We start from the raw sequence: 23,852 nt of genomic DNA on the forward strand, positions 1-23,852 counted from the left end.
AATATCAAAATCTTCTTATTTCTTCACTGTGACAACTGAAACCTCATTCAGGAACTCCTGCTTCTGGATGGATTTCCTCTCCATTTTGGTGGATATGAACACAGAGAAGTCACATCTATCATTAGGAAAGTAAGTGTAAGGCACAATGATGTACTGTCCAGGAGAAAGGTCACACATCATGGACACTTCATGTGAGTAACTGTGTGGTACACAACTGGCACACAGAACCTTAATGCATGGCAGTGTTTTCCCTGACAATGTTGCTTTAGTGTCACTCTCACCAGTCGGGCTTTACTAGGCACTATAAAAGGGATGGTTGGATTAAGGCAGTAAGATGGAAAATTCCTGTTGCCTCCGTCATTAACATCCTTTTTCCATTGGCTTTTTACTTCTCGGGTCTCCCAAGTTCCTTTTACATCATCTTCACTTTTGTTTACCAATGGCTGATGGGAGGTTATTTCAATGAGGGTGATTGGTCCACTAGATAAGACTCGCAACAAGAAATCCCCCTCTGTGTCCCTGAGGAAAGTGCTGGATATAACCAGGTAATATGCAGGAGAAAGCGCACACTGCAGGTGAAGCTGTCTGTCATAGGCATGTGAGGAGGTGCCAGCAACAACAGGTGACAGTACAGTCTTCTGGAAGTTAAAACAATGTTTTTCCACCCTCCAGACATGAAGTCCAATAGCATACAAGGGAGTACTTTTTGAAATCATACCTCTTGACTTGTTTCTGTGTGTATCATCGGCAGATGATATTTCACTTTGTGGGCTTTGCATAAGTGCCAGATACACCTCTGCTTCCTAACAACCAACCAGAATTTAGGGTTGTCAGTAAAACTGACATTATTTATGGGATCCACCTGCAGTCTGACCTTTGACCCAGGAACCATACAACTGTTGAGCGTGGAGCAATGGACAATCTGTCCAAATGCTTTGTATATGCTCCATCCCATCCACGGGAAACGCCATAATAACTTCATTGATCTCTTGCAGAAATTCTTCTTTCTCTACCCAGAACTCCCCATCTTGAAGACCATAAAGAAACATATCACTTTTTGACTTGTCCATCAAGGCCCATGTATCACCTTTCCTCCCCCACGATCCACTCCAGCGGCTTTGCCCCCAATGATTATGCACACATATTAAAATCAACTCATGCCCATACTTTGTGACTCCAGCCTTGATGTCTGTGATTGCAAAGGCGTGAAATTCACCCAGATCTCCAGCAACTTCTTTAGTGTGGAGCACAGAACAACTTTTTACACAACAATTCTTCAGGACCAACATTCTGCAAAGCATTTTCTTCTGGGTGCTGTCCTCCACATCTTCTAACAACCACCTTTCTACCACTCCACCCATCAGATCTACCAAAGCATCAACAATCTGACCTGCCCACAGAGACTTACAGGAGCCATGTAACTTAGCATATGCTTTCTCCAAGAGTGGGAGCGAGAAGACTCCCTGGTCTTGACAATGGGAGAAGCAGAGCTTTTGTCCCAAGCATGGTAAGCAGTCATTGATGGTCACCTCCACCCAACGTCCAAATCTCCAAAATTGGCAAGTAAAGCTTCCGGTGTATCCAGGATCATTCCATGTACACTGTCCTCTGGGAAACACCTGGTGAAGAAGCTTTGTATGTAAAGAACATAGCAGGCACATATAAACCAGCAGTCCCCCAATATCCCCTGCCTTCCCAAAGCAAGACTGACCTTCTCTGCGAATAGATGAGGGGAAGGTCAGATCTCCTGGGGTCTCACCCATGTAATGCGGTCCCACAGAGGGGACAGGGTGACACACAGGGAGGGAATTCAGGGTCCACAAAGATCCCCGACATGTCACCTGCAAGGAGTCAGTGTATGGCATCTCCATCAGGACCCCCTCACTAATACACACGGTAACGGTGTGACCCTGAGCACAGTGCACTGAGACATCATCATCACATGGGGACATCACTGCTTCACTGACACTCTCCACATCCTCCCATCCTGATCTGATTCCACCAGGCACTTCAGCATTTTTTTTATATAATAAGGACAGTTTATTCCTCTTTGAGGAAGTTTTTTTCTCCCCTCTTGTGGTAAGTGATACCAGTAACTGGTACAAAAAGTGAATGGAAAATTCCCCACAAGGCCACAAACAGCAAAACTCTTTCAGAGGTTCTAATTCTTTTCCACTCTACTAAAAAAATGTTTTTTGTGTGTTCAGTTTTCCTCACTTCCTGCTCCAGTGTCACCAGAACTGGAAGTTAAAGGACATTTTCCAAACAGGGACACAGCAATATAAAAAAAATGTCCAGAGGTCCTCACCAAAAAAGCCTGCAAAAAATGTTTTGGTTGACATCTACTTTAAAAGTCAGTTCCGGGTAACACCTCAAGCAACCATTCAGCTACTAATACTATCCAACAAACCCTGTAAAGGTTTTAAAGTTAGGAAGAATTTTAAAGGGCCGCTGAAACCTTTTTTTTCTTCCTTTGTTCACCATTGACATTAAAACTTTTAAATCAGCTTGAAGGTAAATTTGTGGCCAGGCTATGGACATTCAAGTTTTTACATGCTGTAGTAATAAACAGCAATGCAACCCCAGAGTTCACAACAGAAGTGCTGAGGTCTTTCAAGTCAGCTCTGCCCCTGCTTCTACTTTGGCAAGTTTAACTTAAGGTTCTGCAGTGAATCCAAACATGATAGACACAAACACAGATCAAAAAATATGCACAAAAAATCTTTTTTTGGCATAAAATGTTGCAAAACTAAAATATTTAGAGAAAACATACATTAGCGACACATGTACTGATTCAGAGCTAACAAACGACATATCATTTGATAAGGGCCAAAAACTAAACAATACCACTCATCTAATCTAAATTTATAAATACTGGAGTGCTTACCTTCTTGCGCTATGAGACTACTATGTATAATTATTATATTCCATGAAAATACAAAACCCAAAATCAACACACTAGTGCCCCTCATCTTTCTTATCAATCATGAGGAGGAGGAGAAGAGAAGCTGCAAATGATTAAGGCAAACTGGCACTGAGGTGTCTTTGAGGCAGGAAGTAAAAAAACATCTTCTCAATAGGACACAGTTAAAAAAAAATAAAACAGAAGGGTTTTACATATATTTTAATACCCTTGTTAACTTTTAGATAGCTATACACGCTTTGATAAATAATTGATTTTTTTTCAGATCAATTATTTCTGATTGGAATAATTGATCTGTAGTCGATAACCCATTTGATTAATATGCCACACATAGGAAATGGATTTCAATTGATAGCTAAGATAAGATCATAGCTTACAACTGAACAGTTCTCATACCTTTCACTCCAGTGGTCACACTGTTATAAGACATTTTTTATGTGCTTGGCCAGACAATATTGGCTATTGAAACCCTGCCTGCTGTAATGATTTGCTCCCAGTCAGCAGAGCTATCTGTATTGAAAGTTTACTGAAAAATCATTTTGGAGAGTGCATTTGCTGCACCCCTCTCCCACTAAACCTATACTCTACCCACAGCATTTCAACAACATCGGGAAAATGTAAGTGCGGCACTGCAAGTGGCTGAAGTGCTATCTTGCTGACACATCTGGAAGTGTCAATGTTGCTGTAGAATTTAATAGGGATATACCTTGTAAATGAATTCACATTGCTTCAGCAGGTTGTTTTTTTTTTAAGAGTATAGCCAAAGCTATTTTGACTGCACTTCTCCTGTAGGTCACAGGCATGCAGTTTGTTCTGCACTGCTGTGACCCATTAATATACATTGTTAACTGATATCAAAGACCCAATCCAGGCTTTAAAAGAATCCAGATGCCTGGATCAACAGCTGTCTCAGCATCCTATCAAGCCTGAGCCAGAACCTCCCTCCCCCTTCACAGTCTGGGGCTCCAGTGAGTACTGGAGGGGCAGAGCAGAGAGCCACTGACTAACAGGGGAGGGGAGAACTGAGCAAACAGCAGTGTTTGATTGCTCAGTTCTCACTGCAGAGTCAGTGACGGTGAGGGGCTGATGCAGCATCGGATCAATGCTGCATCCACTTAGGTGAGTATAAATATTTGTTTATACTTCTCCATACTTCTCTTTTAAGCGCTCTTAATACATATTGCATGTTAAGGTGCATCAGGTAGTGACAGGGTCTGTTTAGCAACAGTAAAATTTCCCTTTAAGAGTTAAAAAACCTGCAAAGAGAACATGTCACTACGTTCCATTTAAAGCCCCTCCCTTATATTACAAAGTATTGCTGCATGCTTCAAAAATGTGCTTTGCACTTTGTTTGCTTTGGGATTTTGGTTCAGGCAAAGACACATTCCTGCAAATAAAAAACTGCATTGGAAAAACCTTTTCAAGGTCATGCCACAGCTCTCTATACAGGGAGCACATTGAAAGCTCCATACTGTGCTCTGCGTTTCAGTAAATAAATACTGTAAATACCGTAAATACAATAAATAAATAAATAAAATGCTAGAGTGAAGTTTTAGTAGCTATGTTTTGTGGTTTGTAAAAATGAGTTAATGCTGTACTTCAAAAAAAAAAAAGGGCCCTATGGGCATCAACCTATGCCAGCCAGTCACAAGTCACTATCAGAAGGTAAAGTAGTTGTAATATGGTACATGAAGAATCACCTGTATGCAATGAACCTGGGAAGCTTTTCCATTGCACATGGCTTAACAGGGCTTGTGTGTCCTATGTGTTACCATGGACCTTCTTGCATGGTAGCAGCCTTGAAATTAGGAGGTTATTGCCCACAGCTAATTGGTGCAATTACAAGTGGTGCATCCATCACTGATCATAACAATGAATAAAGTTCCTTTATGAATGGAGAACTGTATACAGTTTTACAATTTACCACCAATATTTCTTTTTTTATGGCTAAACCTGTCCTAATACAGAGAATTACATTGTCTGCACATAGAAATGTGAGGATTTACAGATATTAGTAACCTAGAAATGTATTCTTTATGTGATTTTTACTATGTTAACTGTTATTAGTAAAACAATTTCTGCAATATAGCTACCAATATAGTTAACTAGACTAAAGCTGTTACAAAAGTATTTCAATGTGTATTATATTCTAGCAAAAACGTCATCTGTTGAAAATGGAGAGAAGAGGAATGTTTTGTTGCTGGTTGAAAATGGAAGGTAGGAATTCTTTAGTTTATGTTATGGTATTCAGATATTTTCTATTCATTCCACCCCTTCCTTTTTTCCTCCTTTTCCTACAAGGCAATCTACCTGTGATAGCAAAGGTGATTTTGATTTTTAATTTTTGAGGAACACTCACCATGGGCAAACAGTTTTTTTTTAATATATCTGCCCCACTATAATAATACAGTCATTATAAATTATTAAGCATTTTTTTAAATGTGAGCAGAGCAGTCTTTTAATCTGGGATTGGTACACAATTCCTGTCTTATATTTGTTTTAATCCAGTGCTCACATATTCAACCTAAGGATGGTTTACCCCTGTTCAACGTCGTCTATATCTTATTATTTTTTTCTTTCAGCAATGAGGTATTTTTCCTTTTTACCGACCACAATATTTAAAACTTTCCCATTATTTTCTAAATGTAGTCTTCTAAATGACCAGGAATATTATTATTATTGTACAGGATTTATATAGTGCCAACAGTTTGTGCAGCGCTTTGCAACATGAAGGTAGACAGTACAGTTACAATACAATTCAATACAGGAAGGTTTGCTTTGAACAGCCAGTCGGGTTGTGGGATATTATGGGATATTTCCTGTGTTTCTGATTTCCTGTTAAAGTGTATGTAAAGGCAATTTTTTTAACAGATTGGGAAAGGGTTAGACCCACTGACAGTTTTTTTTTTTTTTTTTATTGCTGTCTATGGGGAATTCGTATGTCCTAGAGGCCATTGTCCACAATATTGAAAGTGAGGAAAAATACAGGATTTGAGAACTATTTATCCAACGGGGATAAATATTCTGGTGACAACTGTCTAAGAGGGGTACTTTCCTCACTTTGAGGAAATGTTCTCTCATTTCCTTTTCTGTCTTCCAGAGAAGTAGAGAACCATCTCCCCAGTGTGACACAAACAGAAAAAATAAATAAACAATTAAATAAATAAGCTGACAGGATTTGTAATCTTGCCCTACTGTTCCCAATCAGAAATTTGTTTTTGACTATACATACACTTCATGCACGTACCAGGGATTTCTTTGCTGAGCTATCTTAGATGTAATTCTAAAGCCTTTCTGACTACTTTAATAAATTAGTATTTTAATGTGGAATAAAGCAAAGCTATTTGTATATGTACAAGTGTATGTGTGTATAGAGTTTTAATAAAGTATGCATCTTTACCTATTTATTTTAGCGAGAAGGACTATGCAAATGGATTGTGGTGAATCATGATTGAATGAGGATGGTGAACTCTGAACTTAGCATAGTGAAGTAAATCATTTGAAATAAAAAATAATAACAAATGAGAAGAAACTAACAAAAAAAGCCAAAGAAAAACAAATGAAAATGAGCTTAATAAAATAATGCTTTTAAGCAATGCCAGTTTGTATTGCAGAAGCAACTGAGTGGAACTTTGCTGATATCCTAGGCAGACAATACATCTGAGTAATATCTCAACAGCTGAATAACTTTCTTTTCAAACTAATGAAAGGTTCTGTTAAATGAGGTAAATGTGAAACTGCTGCTTTATATACAAGGCTCTGCAATAATTTTATTTAGACCATGCAATAACAATAACTCAAGACTAGAGGCAGGAAGACAGCTCTAACCATTAACTTTCCAAGTGATTAATTTACTACAGAATGGGTGGCAGGACTTGTATTTATGGCATGTCAGGGGCTCTTTGACTGTGATTTCTCAGCAATGCCTATTCATTTACAGGCAATGGCTCTTCTATTACAAGGTTACTGTGGATCTATGAGCAAATAATTCAGTTTTTTCTTCATTTTTGTATTCTTTTAACTAATTTATTCTCACAAAGTGTGTATATCAAATTCATAAGCATTTTTTAGTTTATGTTTGGCCTCTAATGGCAACTGAAATATGTATTACAAAATGTTTTTGTTGATTTCTTAATAAGCATGGAGCTTTGACAGGCTGGTTGAATGTGTAGGCATGTGGGACTGGAGCCTTATTTGTTTAATGGAGCTCTTACCAGGAAGGCACATGATCTGCTTTTACTGCTGGTCGAACACATAAGAAATATAACTGACGCTTTTATGAATGTGATATGAAAATTAACATATCTTGTAAATGAACTCTGCAAGATATGCAGGCAAAGAGCAAAAGACTAGTCACCAGTGTTGCATGTGGTCTTCCTGCCACTGATCTTTCCCCCATTAATGAATTACCATGCATTATTCTGTACTGTGGGGAGTTGACCATTTTGGTAGAGGCATGGTTTTGCTTCCTCATGTCATTACACTACTAGGAAGAAGATCAGTGAACACCACTGTAGTGACATCACCAAACCTCACTACCAATCTGCTGATACTAGTAGTTAGAGGCAACATGTCACATTACAGATATACAGCCAAGTTGTTCCCGCGTTCTCTCTTCAGTTTTTATCGTTTGTGTTGAAGTTGTGTCGATAAAAAAGAAAAAAAAAAAAAAAAACATTACAGATATACAGCCATGAGACTGTGCCTAGAAATCCTATGCCCCCCGACATGCCAGCAGAATCTGTTCCCTAGCATAGAAGAAATGAGCAGGTTTCCCCTGACATTCAAACATGCGTACATAATGCACTCTCTCCTCCCCACCTCCATCATAGCAGAGACTGAGATCAATCTGGGAATCTGTCAGTTAGTGACGTAAGTATGGGCAGTAAACATCATATCTGATGAGATTGCTGGATGCCCTGATTGATGTGGATTACAGTGCAGGGACATTAATAAAATATTGTTTGTGTCCTTTTGTGTTATATTTCACTTAAAAAAAAAAAAAAACTTTTAATAGTGTGTGTATGTTTATTTTTAACTTTTTTTTTTTTTTTTTTTATGGAAATGAGTAAGGATTAATAACGTACTCCCCTGAGAGGAAACAGATATCTGTATACCCCCTTATTATAAAGTGAGCTTCCAGAATTCACTAGAAGCCCCCCTGTTTTACCCCCACCTCAATATTGAGGCATCGGGAGTGGATAAGAGGTCCTTGTCGCTCACAGCAAAATTAGCTATGGACAGGACAGCAGCTACAGCGCTGTGAAAAACTATTTGGCCCCATCCTGATTTATTTATTTTATTTTTTCATATTTGTCACACCTAAATGATTCAGAACATCAAACACATTTTAATATTACACAAAGATAACCTGAGTAAATACAAAATGCTAATTTTAAATTATGTTTTCTTTTATTAAGGGAAAAAAGCTGCCTGACCCTATGTGAAAAAAATAATTGCCCCATGCTAAATCATGAATGAACTGTGACTTAACCACATTTTTTGGAAAGCTGAGTTATGTTTCACTTGCCAAACCTAGGCATGATTATTGCCTGATGAATCAATAAATCACTTAAATATTAGCTGTCTATCAAAGTGAAGCACCATAAAAGATCTAAAAAAGAAACTCATCATACTGTAATCTAAACAAATTCAGGAACAGATGAGAAACAAAGTAATTGACATGTATCAGTCTAGTAAGGGTAACAAAGTAATTTATAAGGCTTTGGGACTCCGGCAAACCATGGTGAGAGCCGTTATCCACAAATGGAGAAAACTTGGAACACAAGAGCACAATGACGGCTCATCCAGGAGGTCATAAAAGAAACCAGAACAATATCTAAAGAACTGCAGGCCTCACTTGCCTCAGTTAAGGTCGGTGTTCATGATTCAGCGATAGAAAAGAGACTGTGCAAAAGAGGCATCCATGAGATAGTTCCAAGGTGAAAGCCACTGCTGACCAAAAAGAACACAAAGACTTGTCTCACATTTGCCAAAAAACATCTTGGTTATCCCCAGTACTTTTGGGCAAGTATTCTGTGGACTACTGAGACAAAAGTAGAACTTTTTGGAAGGTGTGCATACCGTTACATCTTTCATAAAAAGAACATCATACCAACATTCAAACATGGAGGTGGTAGTGTGATGGTCTGGGGCTTCTTTGCGGCCTCAGGACCTGGATGACATGCCATAATTGATAGAATCATGAATTCTGCGCTCTCGCTTGAAAATTCCAAAGGAAAATGTCTGCCCATCACTTTGTGACCTTAAGCTCAGGCGCACTTGGGTTATGCAGCAGGACAATGATCTGAAACACATCAACAAGTCCACCTCTGAGTGGCTAAAAAAAAAATTAAGGTTTTGGAGTGGCGCACTTAAATCGACAAATGATTCGGAGGAAGAATGGGTCCCTCCCAAAAGGGCACGGCACTCTGGAAACCAGGATTATATTCCCAGGCCCAGTACCAGCGCTGCCACCACCAATAGGCCCCAGGAACAAATTGCCAGGCCCAGTACCAGCGCTGTCGCCAGCGTTAGGCCCCGGGAACAAATGCCCAGTACCAGCGCTGCCGCCGGCGATAGGCCCCAGGAACAAATGCCCAGACCCAGTACCAGTCCTGCCACATCACGCCTGAGTACCAGCACAGGAAATTCCAATCCAACTACTGGAGTGTCACACCCCCCAAGAGCCAGGGCCTCTACATGCCAGATGGTCTTGCCAACCCAATATGGCTGCCTTCCAACTCGGCATCGCCAATTATTCCCCCGTTCACAGCACTGCCAGGTGTGCAGACCAACACCCAAAATTTCTCAGAGATTGATTTCTTTCATATGTTTTTGCCCGACACTATGCTGCAATTTATTGTGAACCAGACAAATTTGTATGCCCAGCAATATATTGGCAACAACCCCCAATCATCCTATGCCCGTCCTTTTGAGTGGAGAGATCTGAATTTGGAGGAGTTCAAAGTGTTTATGGGCCTCACCCTAAACATGGGGATTACAAAAAAAAATGAAGGACATGCCTATTGGTCCACCAACCCTATCCACAATATGCCCATTTATTCTGCCCTAATGTCCAGGTCCCGATACAAGATGATAATGTGCTTTCTTCACTTCAGCGACAACACCCAGTGCCCTCCCCACAATCATCCAAATTACGACAAGTTATACAAGATTCGCCCACTGATAAATTTCTTTTCTCAACAATTTGCAGAACTCTATGTCCCCGATCAGAATATTTGCGTCGATGAGTCCCTGGTAAAGTTATACAAGCTATGTGAGAGAGCCACGGGATATTTGTATGCGTTACGCATATATATAGGAAAAGATTCTCAGCTCCAGCCCCCTGAGTGCCCGGCCTACATGGGCACAACTGGAAAGATTGTATGGGACTTGGCATACCCACTTCTAAACAAAGGATATCACATTTACGTTGACAACTTTTACACCAGCCTGCCCCTTTTCAAACACTTATACACTGCAAAAACCCTGGCCTGTGGAACCTCCAGAAAAAATAGAAAGGGCTTCCCATAATCTTTAGCGAACAAAAAGCTGTGAAGGGGGGAAAGAGCATCATTGAGATGCAACGAAGTGCTGGCTTTGAGGTGGAAGGATAAGAGGGACGTGCACATGATGTCCACCATCCATGAAGACACTGCAATTGAGGTACAAAGAAGACAAAGTCCCATTGAAAAGCCAACATGTGTCCAAGATTATAATCTCTACACTACTAGGGGGGTGTAGATTTTAACGATCAAATGATTCAGCCCTATTTGTCAATAAGGAGGTCCCGATTCTGGTATAAGAAGGTAGCAATTTATCTCATCCATTTGGCCATTTACAATTCCTACGTAGTCTACACCAAATCCATTGAAAGCCCCGCCCCCTTCCTAAAATTCATAGAAGAAGTTGTCACGTCCCTCATCTATCACCAAAGACCCCCCAGAAGACCTTCGCTCTGAGGCTGTTTGCCGACTCCATGAGCGCCACTTCCCCTTTAGCATTCCACCATCTGAAGCAGGCCGAAGACGGCAAAAAAATGTCGCGTGTGCACCAAAAGAGGATTTAGAAAAGATACCAGCTACCATTGTCCCCAGTGTCCCTCCCAACCTGGCCTTTGCATTGGTGAATGCTTCCAACTTTATCATACATCCATAAAATATTAGCCCATATTTTTAACCATTTCCCCATTTTCATCATCTGTGCTGACCATTTTCCATTCTTTCCCAAATAACCATGCCACTGCCTTCCATGTGAACTGACCCTGGTCTGTTTTTTGACTATGCCTTTGCCTACCGTTTGGACTGCTTTCATGTGAACTGACCCTGACCTGTTTTGTGACTATGCCTCTGCCTACCGTTTGGACTGCCTCCACGTGAACTGACCCTGGCCTGTTTTATCAACTACTCTACTGCCTACAGCTTGGACTGCTTACATGTGAACTGACCCTGGCCTGTTTTATGGACTATGCTTTTGCCTACCGCTTGGACTGATCTGTTGCCCTGCTACTGGGTCTCACATATGTGAGGGGCTCCAGAATTGTTTTTCCGGTTGGAGAAAACAATTATTTTTGTTTTCTCCGGGTTTCGGAATTAGGGTCTGGAGTCCGGAGGCTTCATAGAGATTTGGGTGGGTCGAAGCCTCTACCCCTGTGCCCCTGTGCACAGGTCTTACCTGATTGTGGCCAACAGCCTGCTGCTGACTTACTGCCACCATGCCCATGCCTGTCGCATGAATGGACCACACCGCTACCTGGACTATGCAAATAATTAGCTGTAGCAGGAGGCAGTATGTTTATGAAGGGCTGGAGAGCGGTACAATAATGAGTGTCTGCAGTTAACAGTGTACCAGGATCAATATTATGGCTGTGCTGGCTGTCTCTGCCTGGACAATTTCCATGGACTGTGCTGTGCCGACTATAGATAATATTCCTGCCTGCTGCCTGGATAGTTAATATTGCTGTCTCTAAGCACCTCCCTGCCTGCTGCCTGGACCAGTGCTCTCCTCTGTGGATACTACTAAAAGCACAGGTAATGCTTTTTTTTTTACCCGTTCTGCAATAGAATTTATTTTGGATTGTAATTCTTGGTATGTGCATGCTATGTGTTAGAAATATGAAGGGTTTTCAAAATGATAGGTTGCCAGGAAATTATATATGTCATTTATGCTCCTAGAACGCCTGATGGTGCTACTTGGATGTTGGGCCTCTGTATGTGGCCAGGCTGTGTAAAAGTCTCACACAGGTGGTATCGCTATACTCAGGAGGAGTAGCAGAATGTATTTTGGGGTGTCATCTTTGCTACGTACATGCTATGTGTTGGAAATATCTGATAAATAGACAACTTTGTGTAAAAAAAATGCGTTTTCATTTTTTTCTACATTTTCCAAAAACTTCTGGAAAAAAATGAACCATACAAAAGACTCATAAAGCCTCATAGATTATACGTTGGGGTGTTTGCTTTCCAAAATGGGGTCATTTTGGGGGCAATTCCATTGTCCTGGTGCTCCAGGGCCTTCAAAAATGCAATAGGTGGTTGAGAAATGAGATGTGTCATTTATGCTCGTAGATCGCCTGATGGTGCTACTTCAATGTTGGGCCTTTGTATGTGGCCACGCTGTGTAAAAGTCTCACACATGTGGTATCGCTATACTCAGGAGGAGTAGCAGAATGTATTTTGGGGTGTCATCTTTGCTACGTACATGCTATGTGTTGGAAATATCTGATAAATAGACAACTTTGTGTAAAAAAAAATGCGTTTTCATTTTTTTCCACATTTTCAAAAAACTTCTGGAAAAAAATGAACCATTCAAAAGACTCATTATGCCTCATAGATTATATGTTGGGGTGTTTGCTTTCCAAAATGGGGTCATTTTGGGGGCAATTCCATTGTCCTGGTGCTCCAGGACCTTCAAAAATGCAATAGGTGGTTGAGAAATGAGATGTGTCATTTATGCTCGTAGATCGCCTGATGGTGCTACTTCAATGTTGGGCCTTTGTATGTGGCCACGCTGTGTAAAAGTCTCACACATGTGGTATCGCTATACTCAGGAGGAGTAGCAGAATGTATTTTGGGGTGTCATCTTTGCTACGTACATGCTATGTGTTGGAAATATCTGATAAATGGACAACTTTGTGTAAAAAAAAATGCGTTTTTATTTTTTTCCACATTTTCCAAAAACTTCTGGAAAAAAATGAACCATTCAAAAGACTCATTATGCCTCATAGATTATACGTTGGGGTGTTTGCTTTCCAAAATGGAGTCAGTTTGGGGGCAATTCTATTGTCCTGGTGCTCCAGGGCCTTTAAAAGTGCAAATGGTGGTTGAGAAATGAGATGTGTCATTTAGGCTCGTAGAACACATGAAGATGCTACTTCAATGTTCGGCCTTTGTATGTGGCCAGGCTGTGTAAAAGTCTCACACATGTGGTATCGCCATACTCAGGAGGAGTAGCAGAATGTATTTTGGGGTGTCATCTTTGCTACGTACATGCTATGTGTTGGAAATATCTGATAAATGGACAACTTTGTGTAAAAAAAAATGCGTTTTCATTTTTTTCCACATTTTCCAAAAACTTCTGGAAAAAAATGAACCGTTCAAAAGACTCATTATGCCTCATAGATTATACGTTGGGGTGTTTGCTTTCCAAAATGGGGTCAGTTTGGGGGCAATTCTATTGTCCTGGTGCTCCAGGGCCTTTAAAAGTGTAAATGGTGGTTGAGAAATGAGATGTGTCATTTAGGCTCGTAGAACGCATGAAGATGCTACTTCAATGTTCGGCCTTTGTATGTGGCCAGGCTGTGTAAACGTCTCACACATGTGGTATCGCCATACTCAGGAAGAGTAGCAGAATGTATTTTGGGGTGTAATTTGTTGTATGCATATGCTCTGAGAGAGAAATAACCTGTTAATATGACAATTTTGTAAAAAAAAAAAAAAAATCTTCATTTTGCAAAGAATTGTGGGAAAAAATTACAACTTAAAAAAATTCACCATGCTACTTACTTAATACCTTGGATTGTCTACTTTCTAAAAAGGGGTCATTTAGGGGGTATTTGTACTTTTCTGACTTGTTAGTGTCCCAAGAAATGAGATAGACCATCAGTACATCTGTGTGATCAGATGTGATCAATTTTCAGTGATTGGCACCATAGTTTGTAGACTCTATAACTTGCACAAAGATCAAATAATTTACACTAATTTGGGTTATTTTTACCAAAGATATGTAGCAGTATAAATTTTGGCCAAAATTTATGAAGAAAAATTACTAATTTGCAAAATTTTATGACAGAAACAAAGAAAAAGGCATTTTTTCACAAAATTTACGGGCTTTTTTATTTATAGCACAAAAAATAAAAAACCCACTAGTGATTAAATACCACCAAAAGAAAGCTCCATTTGTGTGAAAAAAAGGACGCAAATTTCATATGGGTACAGTGTTGCATGGCTGAGTAATTGTCATTCAAAGTGTGAGAGCGCTGAAAGCTGAAAATTGGTCTGGGCAGGAAGGGGGTGTAAGTGCACTGTATTGAGGTGGTTAATCAAAGCAATTATAGTACTCAAATAAATCCATGGAGTGATGAACATGATCTTTAGGCAAACAAGTAGCAAACTTAATATTTATTGTACAAAACATGTAATAATAAAATTAAATATATGTAACTGGAGCAGTCACTTAAAATCTTTGTTGATAACCATTCCAATTATCCCTCACGATCTGATTTGGAGATTGAGTATTCACTGTGGTTCAAATTTTTTCTCACAATACGCCTTAATATTTTTTTCCATGAAAACACAAACACATCCATGGGTCCACCCGTGCAGGTGCACTCCCAAGCCCTTCTGCTGCGTCAGTTGACACAGACAGCAGGACTCGGCCCCGCCCCTGGCTTCCGTGTCACTGGATTTTATTGACAGCAGCGGGAGCAAATGGGGGCTCTGGGGGGCAGCTTCAGCATAGAAAGTTTTTCACCTTAATGCAGGGAATGCATTAAGGTGAAAAACCCCTTTACAACTCCTTTAATACCAGGTAATTTGTGTGTTATACAGAGGGCTTTAGGCATGCAAGAGGATAATAGTAAATCATTTTTTTTTTGGAATAGTATCTTTGGGGTAGTACCACAAACAAAAATAGAAATCAAAAATGTGCTGGTGTGACTAGGGGTAATAAATGTAGCTGCTGGCAACCAATAGTAAGACAAACTAAATAAACATATATATCATATATCATATACAGTATCTCACAAAAGTGAGTACACCCCTCACATTTTTGTAAATATTTTATTATATTTTTTCATGTGACAACACTGAAGAAATGACACTTTACTACAATGTAAAGTAGTGAGTGTACAGATTGTATAACAGTGTAAAATTGCTGTCCCCTCAAAATAACTCAACACACAGCCATTAATGTCTAAACCGCTGGCAATAAAAGTGAGTACACCCCTAAGTGAAAATGTCCAAATTGGACCCAAAGTGTCAATATTTTGTGTGGCCACAATAACCCTCTTGGGCATGGAGTTCACCAAAGCTTCACAGGTTGCCACTGGAGTCCTTTTCCACTCCTCCATGACGACATCACGGAGCGGGTGGATGTTAAAGACTATGCGCTCCTCCACCTTTTGTTTGAGGATGCCCAACAGATGCTCAATAGGGTTTAGGTCTGGAGACATGCTTTGCCAGTCCATCACCTTTACCCTGAGCTTCTTTAGCAAGGTAGTGGTCTTTTTGGAGGTGTGTTTGGGGTGGTTATCATGTTGGAATACTGCCCTTTGGCCCACGCAGGATGACACAGGATTTACCCTACTTTCTCTCTTCGGAAATTCCCACAATCCTTCTCGGTGATTTCAACATCCCTGCTAATACCAACACTCCTGCTACTTCTAAACTTTTTAGTCTAACCTCTTCATTCTACTCACTCTGATGGCAACACCCTTGACCTTGTATTCTCCTACGTATGCACTCCATGCAACTTCTCAAACAATCCTTTTCCTCTCTCCGATCACCACCTTATTAGTTTCTCTCTCCCCCAGTCTTCCACCACCTTTCCCTCCAATCGCCTAACCATCACTCGTAGAAAATTTCGCAACTTCAACTCCTCTATTCTGTTACTGACCACCTCTATTACAAAATCTCTCCCCTGTCCTGTCCCAACCAAGCCACGTCCATCTACAATAAATCCCTGTCCTCCACCCTGGACAAGTTTGCTCCCCTCGCTACACGCAGAATCAGGCCTCGACCCCTACAACCCTGGCAAACAGATGACAAAATGATAATAAAATGATAAAATTCTCAAAAAACGTATTCGCGCTCTTGAGCATCTGTGGCACAAGACTTATGCCCCGTACACACGGTTGGACATTGATCGGACATTCCGACAACAAAATCCTAGGATTTTTTCCAACGGATGTTGGCTCAAACTTGTCTTGCATACACACGGTCACACAAAGTTGTCGGAAAATCCGATCATTCTGAACGCGGTGACGTAAAACACGTACATTGGGATTATAAATGGGGCAGTAGCCAATAGCTTTCATCTCTTTATTTATTCTGAGCATGCGTGGCACTTTGTGCGTCGGATTTGTGTACACACGATCGGAAATTCCGACAACGGATTTTGTTGTCGGAAAATTTTATAGCCTGCTCTCAAACTTTGTGTGTCGGAAAAATCCGATGGAAAATGTGTGATGGAGCCTACACACGGTCGGAATTTCCGACAACAAGGTCCTATCACACATTTTCCGTCGGAAAATCCGACTGTGTGTACGGGGCATAAGTCTCTCAAAGACTTCAACCAATACAAATCTGCCCTCCAAAAATACTATTCTTTCCTCCACACTGCCAAGCAGACCTATTTTACAACTTTTATTAACACCTTCTCATCCAGTCCCCGTAAACTCTTCTCTACCTTCAACTCTCTACTTCGTCCTCCACCACCTCCACCCACTGACTCATTCACTGCTCAGGAGATTGCTAATCACTTCAAAAACAAGATTGATACAATCCGTGATGAAATCTCCACTCTACAGGTATCTCCCCCAGTTAAGACCCCATGTCAACAGGTACAACTGACAACTCCACTCTACAGGTATCTCCCCCAGTTAAGACCCCATCTCAACAGGTACAACTGACACTCTCCTTATTCAAATCTGCTACTACAGATGAAGTTGCTAAACTTCTTTCTATCACCCACCTAACCACCTGTCCCCTGGACCCTATTCCTTCTCAAATGCTATGGTCGCCCTGTGACTCCATCCTACACTCTCTAACCCACATCTTCAATCTCTCCCTCACCTCTGGCATCTTCCCCAATGCTCTAAAACATGCACTGGTCACCCCATATTTAAAAAGCCATCCTTGGACCCTACCAATCTTAACAACCTACGCCCTATCTCCTTGCTCCCCTTTTCCTCTTTTCCTTGAACGCTTGGTTTACAACCAACTGAGTGACCACCTCATTAAGAATAACCTTCTTGATCCCCTTCACCCTGGATTTCGCCCTCAACACTCCACATAAACTGTTCTTTTAAAACTCACAAATGACCTACAAACTGCAAAAACCAATGGACACTATTCTGTACTCCTACTTCTGGACCTTTCCGCTGCCTTTGACATGGTTGACCAACCTCTCCTCCTCAAAAATCTTTACTCCCTTGCTTTCCGTGACTGTGCTCTTCAGTGGCTCTCATCCTACCTATTCCAATGCACCTTCAGTGTCACTTACAATTCTACTTCCTCCACTCCTTTTCCCTTCTCCGTCGAGGTCCCCCAAGGTTCTGTTCTTGGACCTCTTTTATTTTCAATCTACACCTCTTCCCTGGGTCAGCCTCTCACGGCTTTCAATATAATTTGTACGCTGACGATACACAAATCTATCTCTCCACCCCTCAACTCACTCCATCAGTCTCTTCACGCATCAGTAACTTACTAACAGACATATCTGTATGGATGTCACACCACTTCCTCAAACTCAACTTGTCCAAAACCGTGCTTATAATATTTCCTCCCCCACGTGCCTCTTCCCCTGACTTATCTGTCAAGATCAATGGCACAACCATCCACCCATCCCCACATGTCAGCGTGCTAGGTGTTATCCTGGACTCTGAACCCTCCTTTGGCCCCACATCCAATCACTCTCCAAAGCTTGCCACCTCAACCTCCGCAACATCTCTAAACTATGTCCCTTTCTAACCAATGAAACCACAAAGCTCCTGATTCACTCCCTGGTTATCTCTTGCCTTGACTACTGCAACTCCCTCCTCATTGGCTTACCTTTAAATAGACTATCCCCCTTCAGTCAATCATGAATGCTGCTGCCAGACTCATCCACCTTACAAACCGCTCAGTGTCTGCTACCCCTCTCTGCCAATCCCTTTATTGGATGCCACTCACCCAACAAATTAAATTCAAAATACTAACAATAAGTTACAAAGCCACCCACAACTCTGCCCCCAGCTACATCACTAGCCTAGTCTCAAAATACCAACCTAATCGCCCTCTTCGTTCCTCCCAAGACCTCCTGCTCTCTAGCTCCCTACTCACCTCCTCCCATATCCGCCTCCAGGACTTCTCCTGAGCCTCGCCCATCCTCTAGAATTCCCTACCCCAATCTGTCAGACCAAACTTATCCACTTTTAGGCGATCCCTAAAAACGTTCCTCTTCAGAGAAGCCTATCCTGCCTCCATCTAACAACTGCACTAATTTCTCCATTAGCTCATCCCCCACAGCTATTACCCTTTTGTATAACTTGACCCTCCCTCCTAGATTGTAAGCTCTAATGAGCAGGGCTCTCTGATTCCTCCTGTATTGAATAGTATTGTAATTGTACTGTCTGCCCTAATGTTGTAGAGCGTTGTGTAAACTGTCGGCGCTATAAAAATCCTGTATAATAATAATAATAATCATGTATGTTGCCGCAAGTCCATATCAAAATGAAATCTGGCAAAGGTAAATAATAAAATAGTCCAATTCCAATATGTGTCTTGAGGAAAACACCACTGAAATTGTGCGGAGGTCATGCTACTTCATAAATGTAGCCATCACGTGAGCCATCACCATTGTAAGAAATGCACTCTTACTAGACTGAAATGACCCCACTACAGAGTCTGATTCACCTGTTTTAAACACTTCCACCAGGAACATTCAGTTCACATGCGTTCCAATATGTTAGGCTGGCTTTCACTCCAAGATTAGTAGAGACAATAATGACCATATATATAATTGGATATGCACAAGTAAGCAAAGCGAGGAAAGCCACGTAGTGTAAATCGGCTAAAAACTTCAATGTAAACACATGATACACATTCTACTCACATGATAAAAAGTGGGGATGTGCAAAAAGTCACAATTTCAAGCTGTAGAGCAAAGGTTCCAACTCCAAAGAAGCATGTCAGTGTCTCATTAGAAGGCTCGACCCAACACAAAGGAGGCACAAGGATGGTGGACTTTGACAATGGCTACCCTAAACTAAACACTGCACAGACTTGCAGAAATGAGCAAATAGGCTCATCTATCAAATTTGCACAATCCCAAAAGAATAACGTAACATATTCTAAAGAATAATATTACAGTATATCCCCTAGGTAATTAGAACTAAAATTAAAAATTGCTTTAGATAAAATATGAAATTGCCTTTAGAATTCCATTATCTTTGAGGCAGAAATCCATGTTTTAATTGTAGGCAGCAGTGAAGGATATCTTACATTCAGGCTCTTGGTCTGGGTAGAAAGGTTTTTTCTTTATGAGACCATGTTGGGTAGAAGTATATTATTTTTTAAAGCAATAAATTGAACCTGTTTTTTAAAACTCCCTTAGGGTAGTTACTATTAGAGCCTACTTTATGTTTGCTTACATATTATATAAAATACAATTCTACTTTTACCTGGAATTGTGCCTTCTGAATGCATTTTCTTAACTTAATTTTCTAATGTGTAGGACATTATACATCCATGGACATACAGTACTGGATTTCATGGTCTGGTGTTGTGCAATTGAAAAAGCAGCAGGTACAGATGGTAATGCGCTACAGGATCAGCAGCTCTGCAAAAACAACATTCCTATTATTGTGAACAGCTGCCTGGCATTTGTTACGCAGTATGGTAGGTAATACAGAGTTTATGTTCAGCAGATTGTTTTTGAATGACATTAGTTATTTGTGAGCTTGTTGAAATATGTGTATTTAAATATATAAGTATCAGGTCGTAGGGAAAAATGTTTAATATTGCTTCTGCATTCATTTATTATAATTAATTCATTTACACTTTGCTGGGAGGTCTGAAAGCTTAATATATAAACAATACATTTGAAGTGGCGCAAAGTGTAAACTAACCCATAGCCACCAATTAAAATTTGTCCTAATAAAGACACGATGATGCAAGATATATTAATTTTGGTGTTTATCCTTATAGCATCTTGTGGTGATTTCTATCATTACCTTGCTGTTCCTCCTCATTTTCACAAATGTATTTGATTTAAGCTATTGCCACATTCAATTGAAAGGGGCTGTATAGTGCAATACTTAGCATCCTTTGGAGAGAAGCACTGCATGCTAGAAAATCTAAAGACCATTTTTTCTGTTACGGTCCAGCTGTATCTGTTTCTGCCCAGAGTTGAACTTTAAACTCTAGGACCCTGTCACAAACCAAGAAAATTTTAGATAAAAAATAATAAAAAATAACTAAAATAAAATATAATAATAATGGAAAGAAAGATTATCCTATTTCATAGTTCAGACAAGTGTATGGCAGTTCCAACAAAGCAGACACAAGAGAACCATTGGATTTGATATACAGTAACCTGCAAAAATCAAATGATTGTAGTTGAAATTTCAGTTTTGTAGATATAAAAGTTGCCATATAAGACAGTTTTTTATTTATTAAAGGAGATCACAGGAGTGCAGTTTGTTCTGCAATCCTGTGACTCGCTTTCGGCTGATGTCACAGAGCCGGTCCAGGCTTGGGCAAGATCACGACAATGAAGTCAGGATCTGCCCGCATGCCTGGACTGGCACCCGGCTCAGCCTCTCCCGCCCCTTCCACAGCCCAGCGCTCCAACGCAGGGGGCAGAGCAGACAGCGATGACTGACGATCACCAGCTCTCTGCTCAGGGAGCTCTGAGAACTGAATGATCGGCGGTGTTCGATCGCTCGGTTTTCAGTATTAGAGGCGCTGGTGGACCGATACCGCATCCACCTAGGTAAGTATAATTCTTAAATAAATAAGATCACCACTGTAGTCCTTAACTGTAGCAGAGATCATGCTACTGGCTGCACTGTCTGGCAGGGTGACATACAGTAAATCTCAAGACTGAATGGACAGAAATACATAATCTTTGGCAGGAAAATCAGCTCACAGCTTTGCATTTCATATGTGTATTTAGCTGTTTACCAGAAGTAGAGATTTAAGTTTTTACAAAAATAAAATTACTGAAGAAGCTTTTCTGATACTAGTTGAACATCTAGATTATTTTGTTTTGAGAGAATTTATTCTTATCATAGTAAATAAGGTAAACCTGGGCACATTTCAACTACCCAATCATGTGAAAAGGGAGATTAAAAAAAAAAAAATTTTTTTTTGCACATGGATCTAACATTAACCGATTGCCGATCATCCACCACAGTTATACTGCGGCAGAATAAAAAATTCAAAGAGAAAGCGCCTCTTAGGTATCAGTGATTTATTTAAATATTAAAAGCATACATGAGCACTTACATTAAGGCCGAGGAGTGAAAGCTTCCATAGAGAACTAGACCCGGTATCGTCAAAACTCCAATAGTGTGGGGCTGGATGGATGCCGGGCGGATGGCCGCGGACCTCCGCTCGGAAGCACCGGCTGTGTGTGCGGTGAAGTGGAGAAGTCACTTCCGCGTTCCAACAGGTCACATGGGTGATGACGTCACTCGGGTAGTTCAGATTCACAGGGGTCCACTACGCGTTTCTGAGCATGCGCGAAGCTCGTAACGGGCATGCGCGCTCCTTTATCGAGTGTGTATGGGACAGCAAACCAGGAAGCTTAAATAGCTCTATGTGAGAGACAAATACTGATCTGGACCAATCAAAGAGAAGGAGCGGACGTATCTAGGAGGATTGAATAACTATAATAGGAGTAAATTCTCTATGGATTTACAAGTTGATATAAAAATGATGATATATATAAAAAAAAAAAAAATGATATATAAAAATAGTAAACTAGTGAGGCTGATAGAATTTATCAAAAGACATAAAAATATAAAATTGAGAGGATTGGAGATAAATGAATAAATATAAGATATATGAATTATTAGCGAAAATGATACAAAAAAAGAGAAAATAATAATAAATAAATAATGAGTAATAAACATGGGAAGATTATGTACAGAAATTCATGTTATATGGAAAAAAATATATATATAATAAATACCAATATATCATATGAGACAATAAATTATCTGTAATGATAGGAAAACATTACAAAAAATTACCCGTCTGTTTTTTATATTTCGTTTTTTATATTTCATCTATTATTATTATTTTTAATTATCTGTTTTTACCTTATTATTATTGTGATACAATACATGTTGCACATATGCACACATGTACTGTGAATCTACTTTAACATAATTTTTGGCCCCTCCTCCCCTTCCATCCATCATCCTTCCCCCTCCTTTCCTCCAATCACCTTTAAAGCTTTTTATCATATTTGGTATCAGTTTATTCTTGATAGCCTTTGCTATAGCATAAATAAAAATAAATAAACTTATTGAGGCCCCCCCTCCCTTACCATAAGAATTTTAGTCTATACTCCTATTAATATATATATTTTTCTATATATATATTTTTTCCCATTTTTTGTGTATTTTTTCCAATTTTCTGTAATTTTTTTGTAATTTTTTGTAATGTTTTCCTATCATTACAGATAATTTATTGTCTCATATGATATATTGGTATTTATTATATATATATATTTTTCCATATAACATGAATTTCTGTACATAATCTTCCCATGTTTATTACTCATTATTTATTTATTATTATTTTCTCTTTTTTTGTATCATTTTCGCTAATAATTCATATATCTTATATTTATTCATTTATCTCCAATCCTCTCAATTTTATATTTTTATGTCTTTTGATAAATTCTATCAGCCTCACTAGTTTACTATTTTTATATATAATTTTTTTTTTTTTTTGTTTTATATATCCTCATTTTTATATCAACTTGTAAATCCATAGAGAATTTACTCCTATTATAGTTATTCAATCCTCCTAGATACATCCGCTCCTTCTCTTTGATTGGTCCAGATCAGTATTTGTCTCTCACATAGAGCTATTTAAGCTTCCTGGTTTACTGTCCCATACACACTCGATAAAGGAGCGCGCATGCCCGTTACCAGCTTCGCGCATGCTCAGAAACGCGTAGTGGACCCCTGTGAATCTGAACTACCCCAGTGACGTCATCACCCATGTGACCTGTTGGAACGCGGAAGTGACTTCTCCACTTCACCGCACACACAGCCGGTGCTTCCGAGCGGAGGTCCGTGGCCATCCGCCCGGCATCCATTCAGCCCCACACTATTGGAGTTTTGACGATACCGGGTCTAGTTCTCTATGGAAGCTTTCACTCCTCAGCCTTAATGTAAGTGCTCATGTATGCTTTTAATATTGAAATAAATCACTGATACCTAAGAGGCGCTTTCTCTTTGAATTTTTTATGTCTATACAGAGAGCTGACTTCACTCAACAGGAAGCTGCCCTTGGTATTTTGATTACATAGATCCCCCTGGCTCCCACATCCATCTACATTTCGGATGATCCACACATCATAGACTCTTTTTCTGGTCTATTTTTATGGGACTATTTTTATGTAATTACTGTCTATTTTTAACATCATTCACCTTTATACCTACGGACTTGAGGGCTGCTACATTATATATCTTATATACTGCGGCAGA

At 39.9% G+C, this 23,852-nt stretch overlaps 1 protein-coding gene and 1 pseudogene across 2 annotated transcripts in view; one reads left to right on the forward strand and one right to left on the reverse strand.

Moving 5' to 3' along the window:
• The window catches only part of ARAP2 (ArfGAP with RhoGAP domain, ankyrin repeat and PH domain 2), a 604,561-nt gene that overhangs the window by 319,762 nt on the left and 260,947 nt on the right, over window positions 1-23,852 (forward strand). For both annotated transcript variants that reach the window (XR_012237041.1, XM_073608952.1), the window contains exons 19-20: window positions 5,077-5,140; window positions 19,859-20,022. Coding sequence is in view for 1 of the 2 variants with exons in the window: in XM_073608952.1 (XP_073465053.1) it covers window positions 5,077-5,140; window positions 19,859-20,022 (228 nt within the window). In the remaining variant the exon portion in view is untranslated. The remainder of the gene's footprint in view (window positions 1-5,076; window positions 5,141-19,858; window positions 20,023-23,852) is intronic.
• LOC141116580 (calpain-10 pseudogene) lies at window positions 16-1,836 on the reverse strand (annotated as a pseudogene).

Source organism: Aquarana catesbeiana, linkage group LG01 (assembly GCF_042186555.1).
Source record: "Aquarana catesbeiana isolate 2022-GZ linkage group LG01, ASM4218655v1, whole genome shotgun sequence".
NCBI lineage: Eukaryota > Metazoa > Chordata > Amphibia > Anura > Ranidae > Aquarana > Aquarana catesbeiana.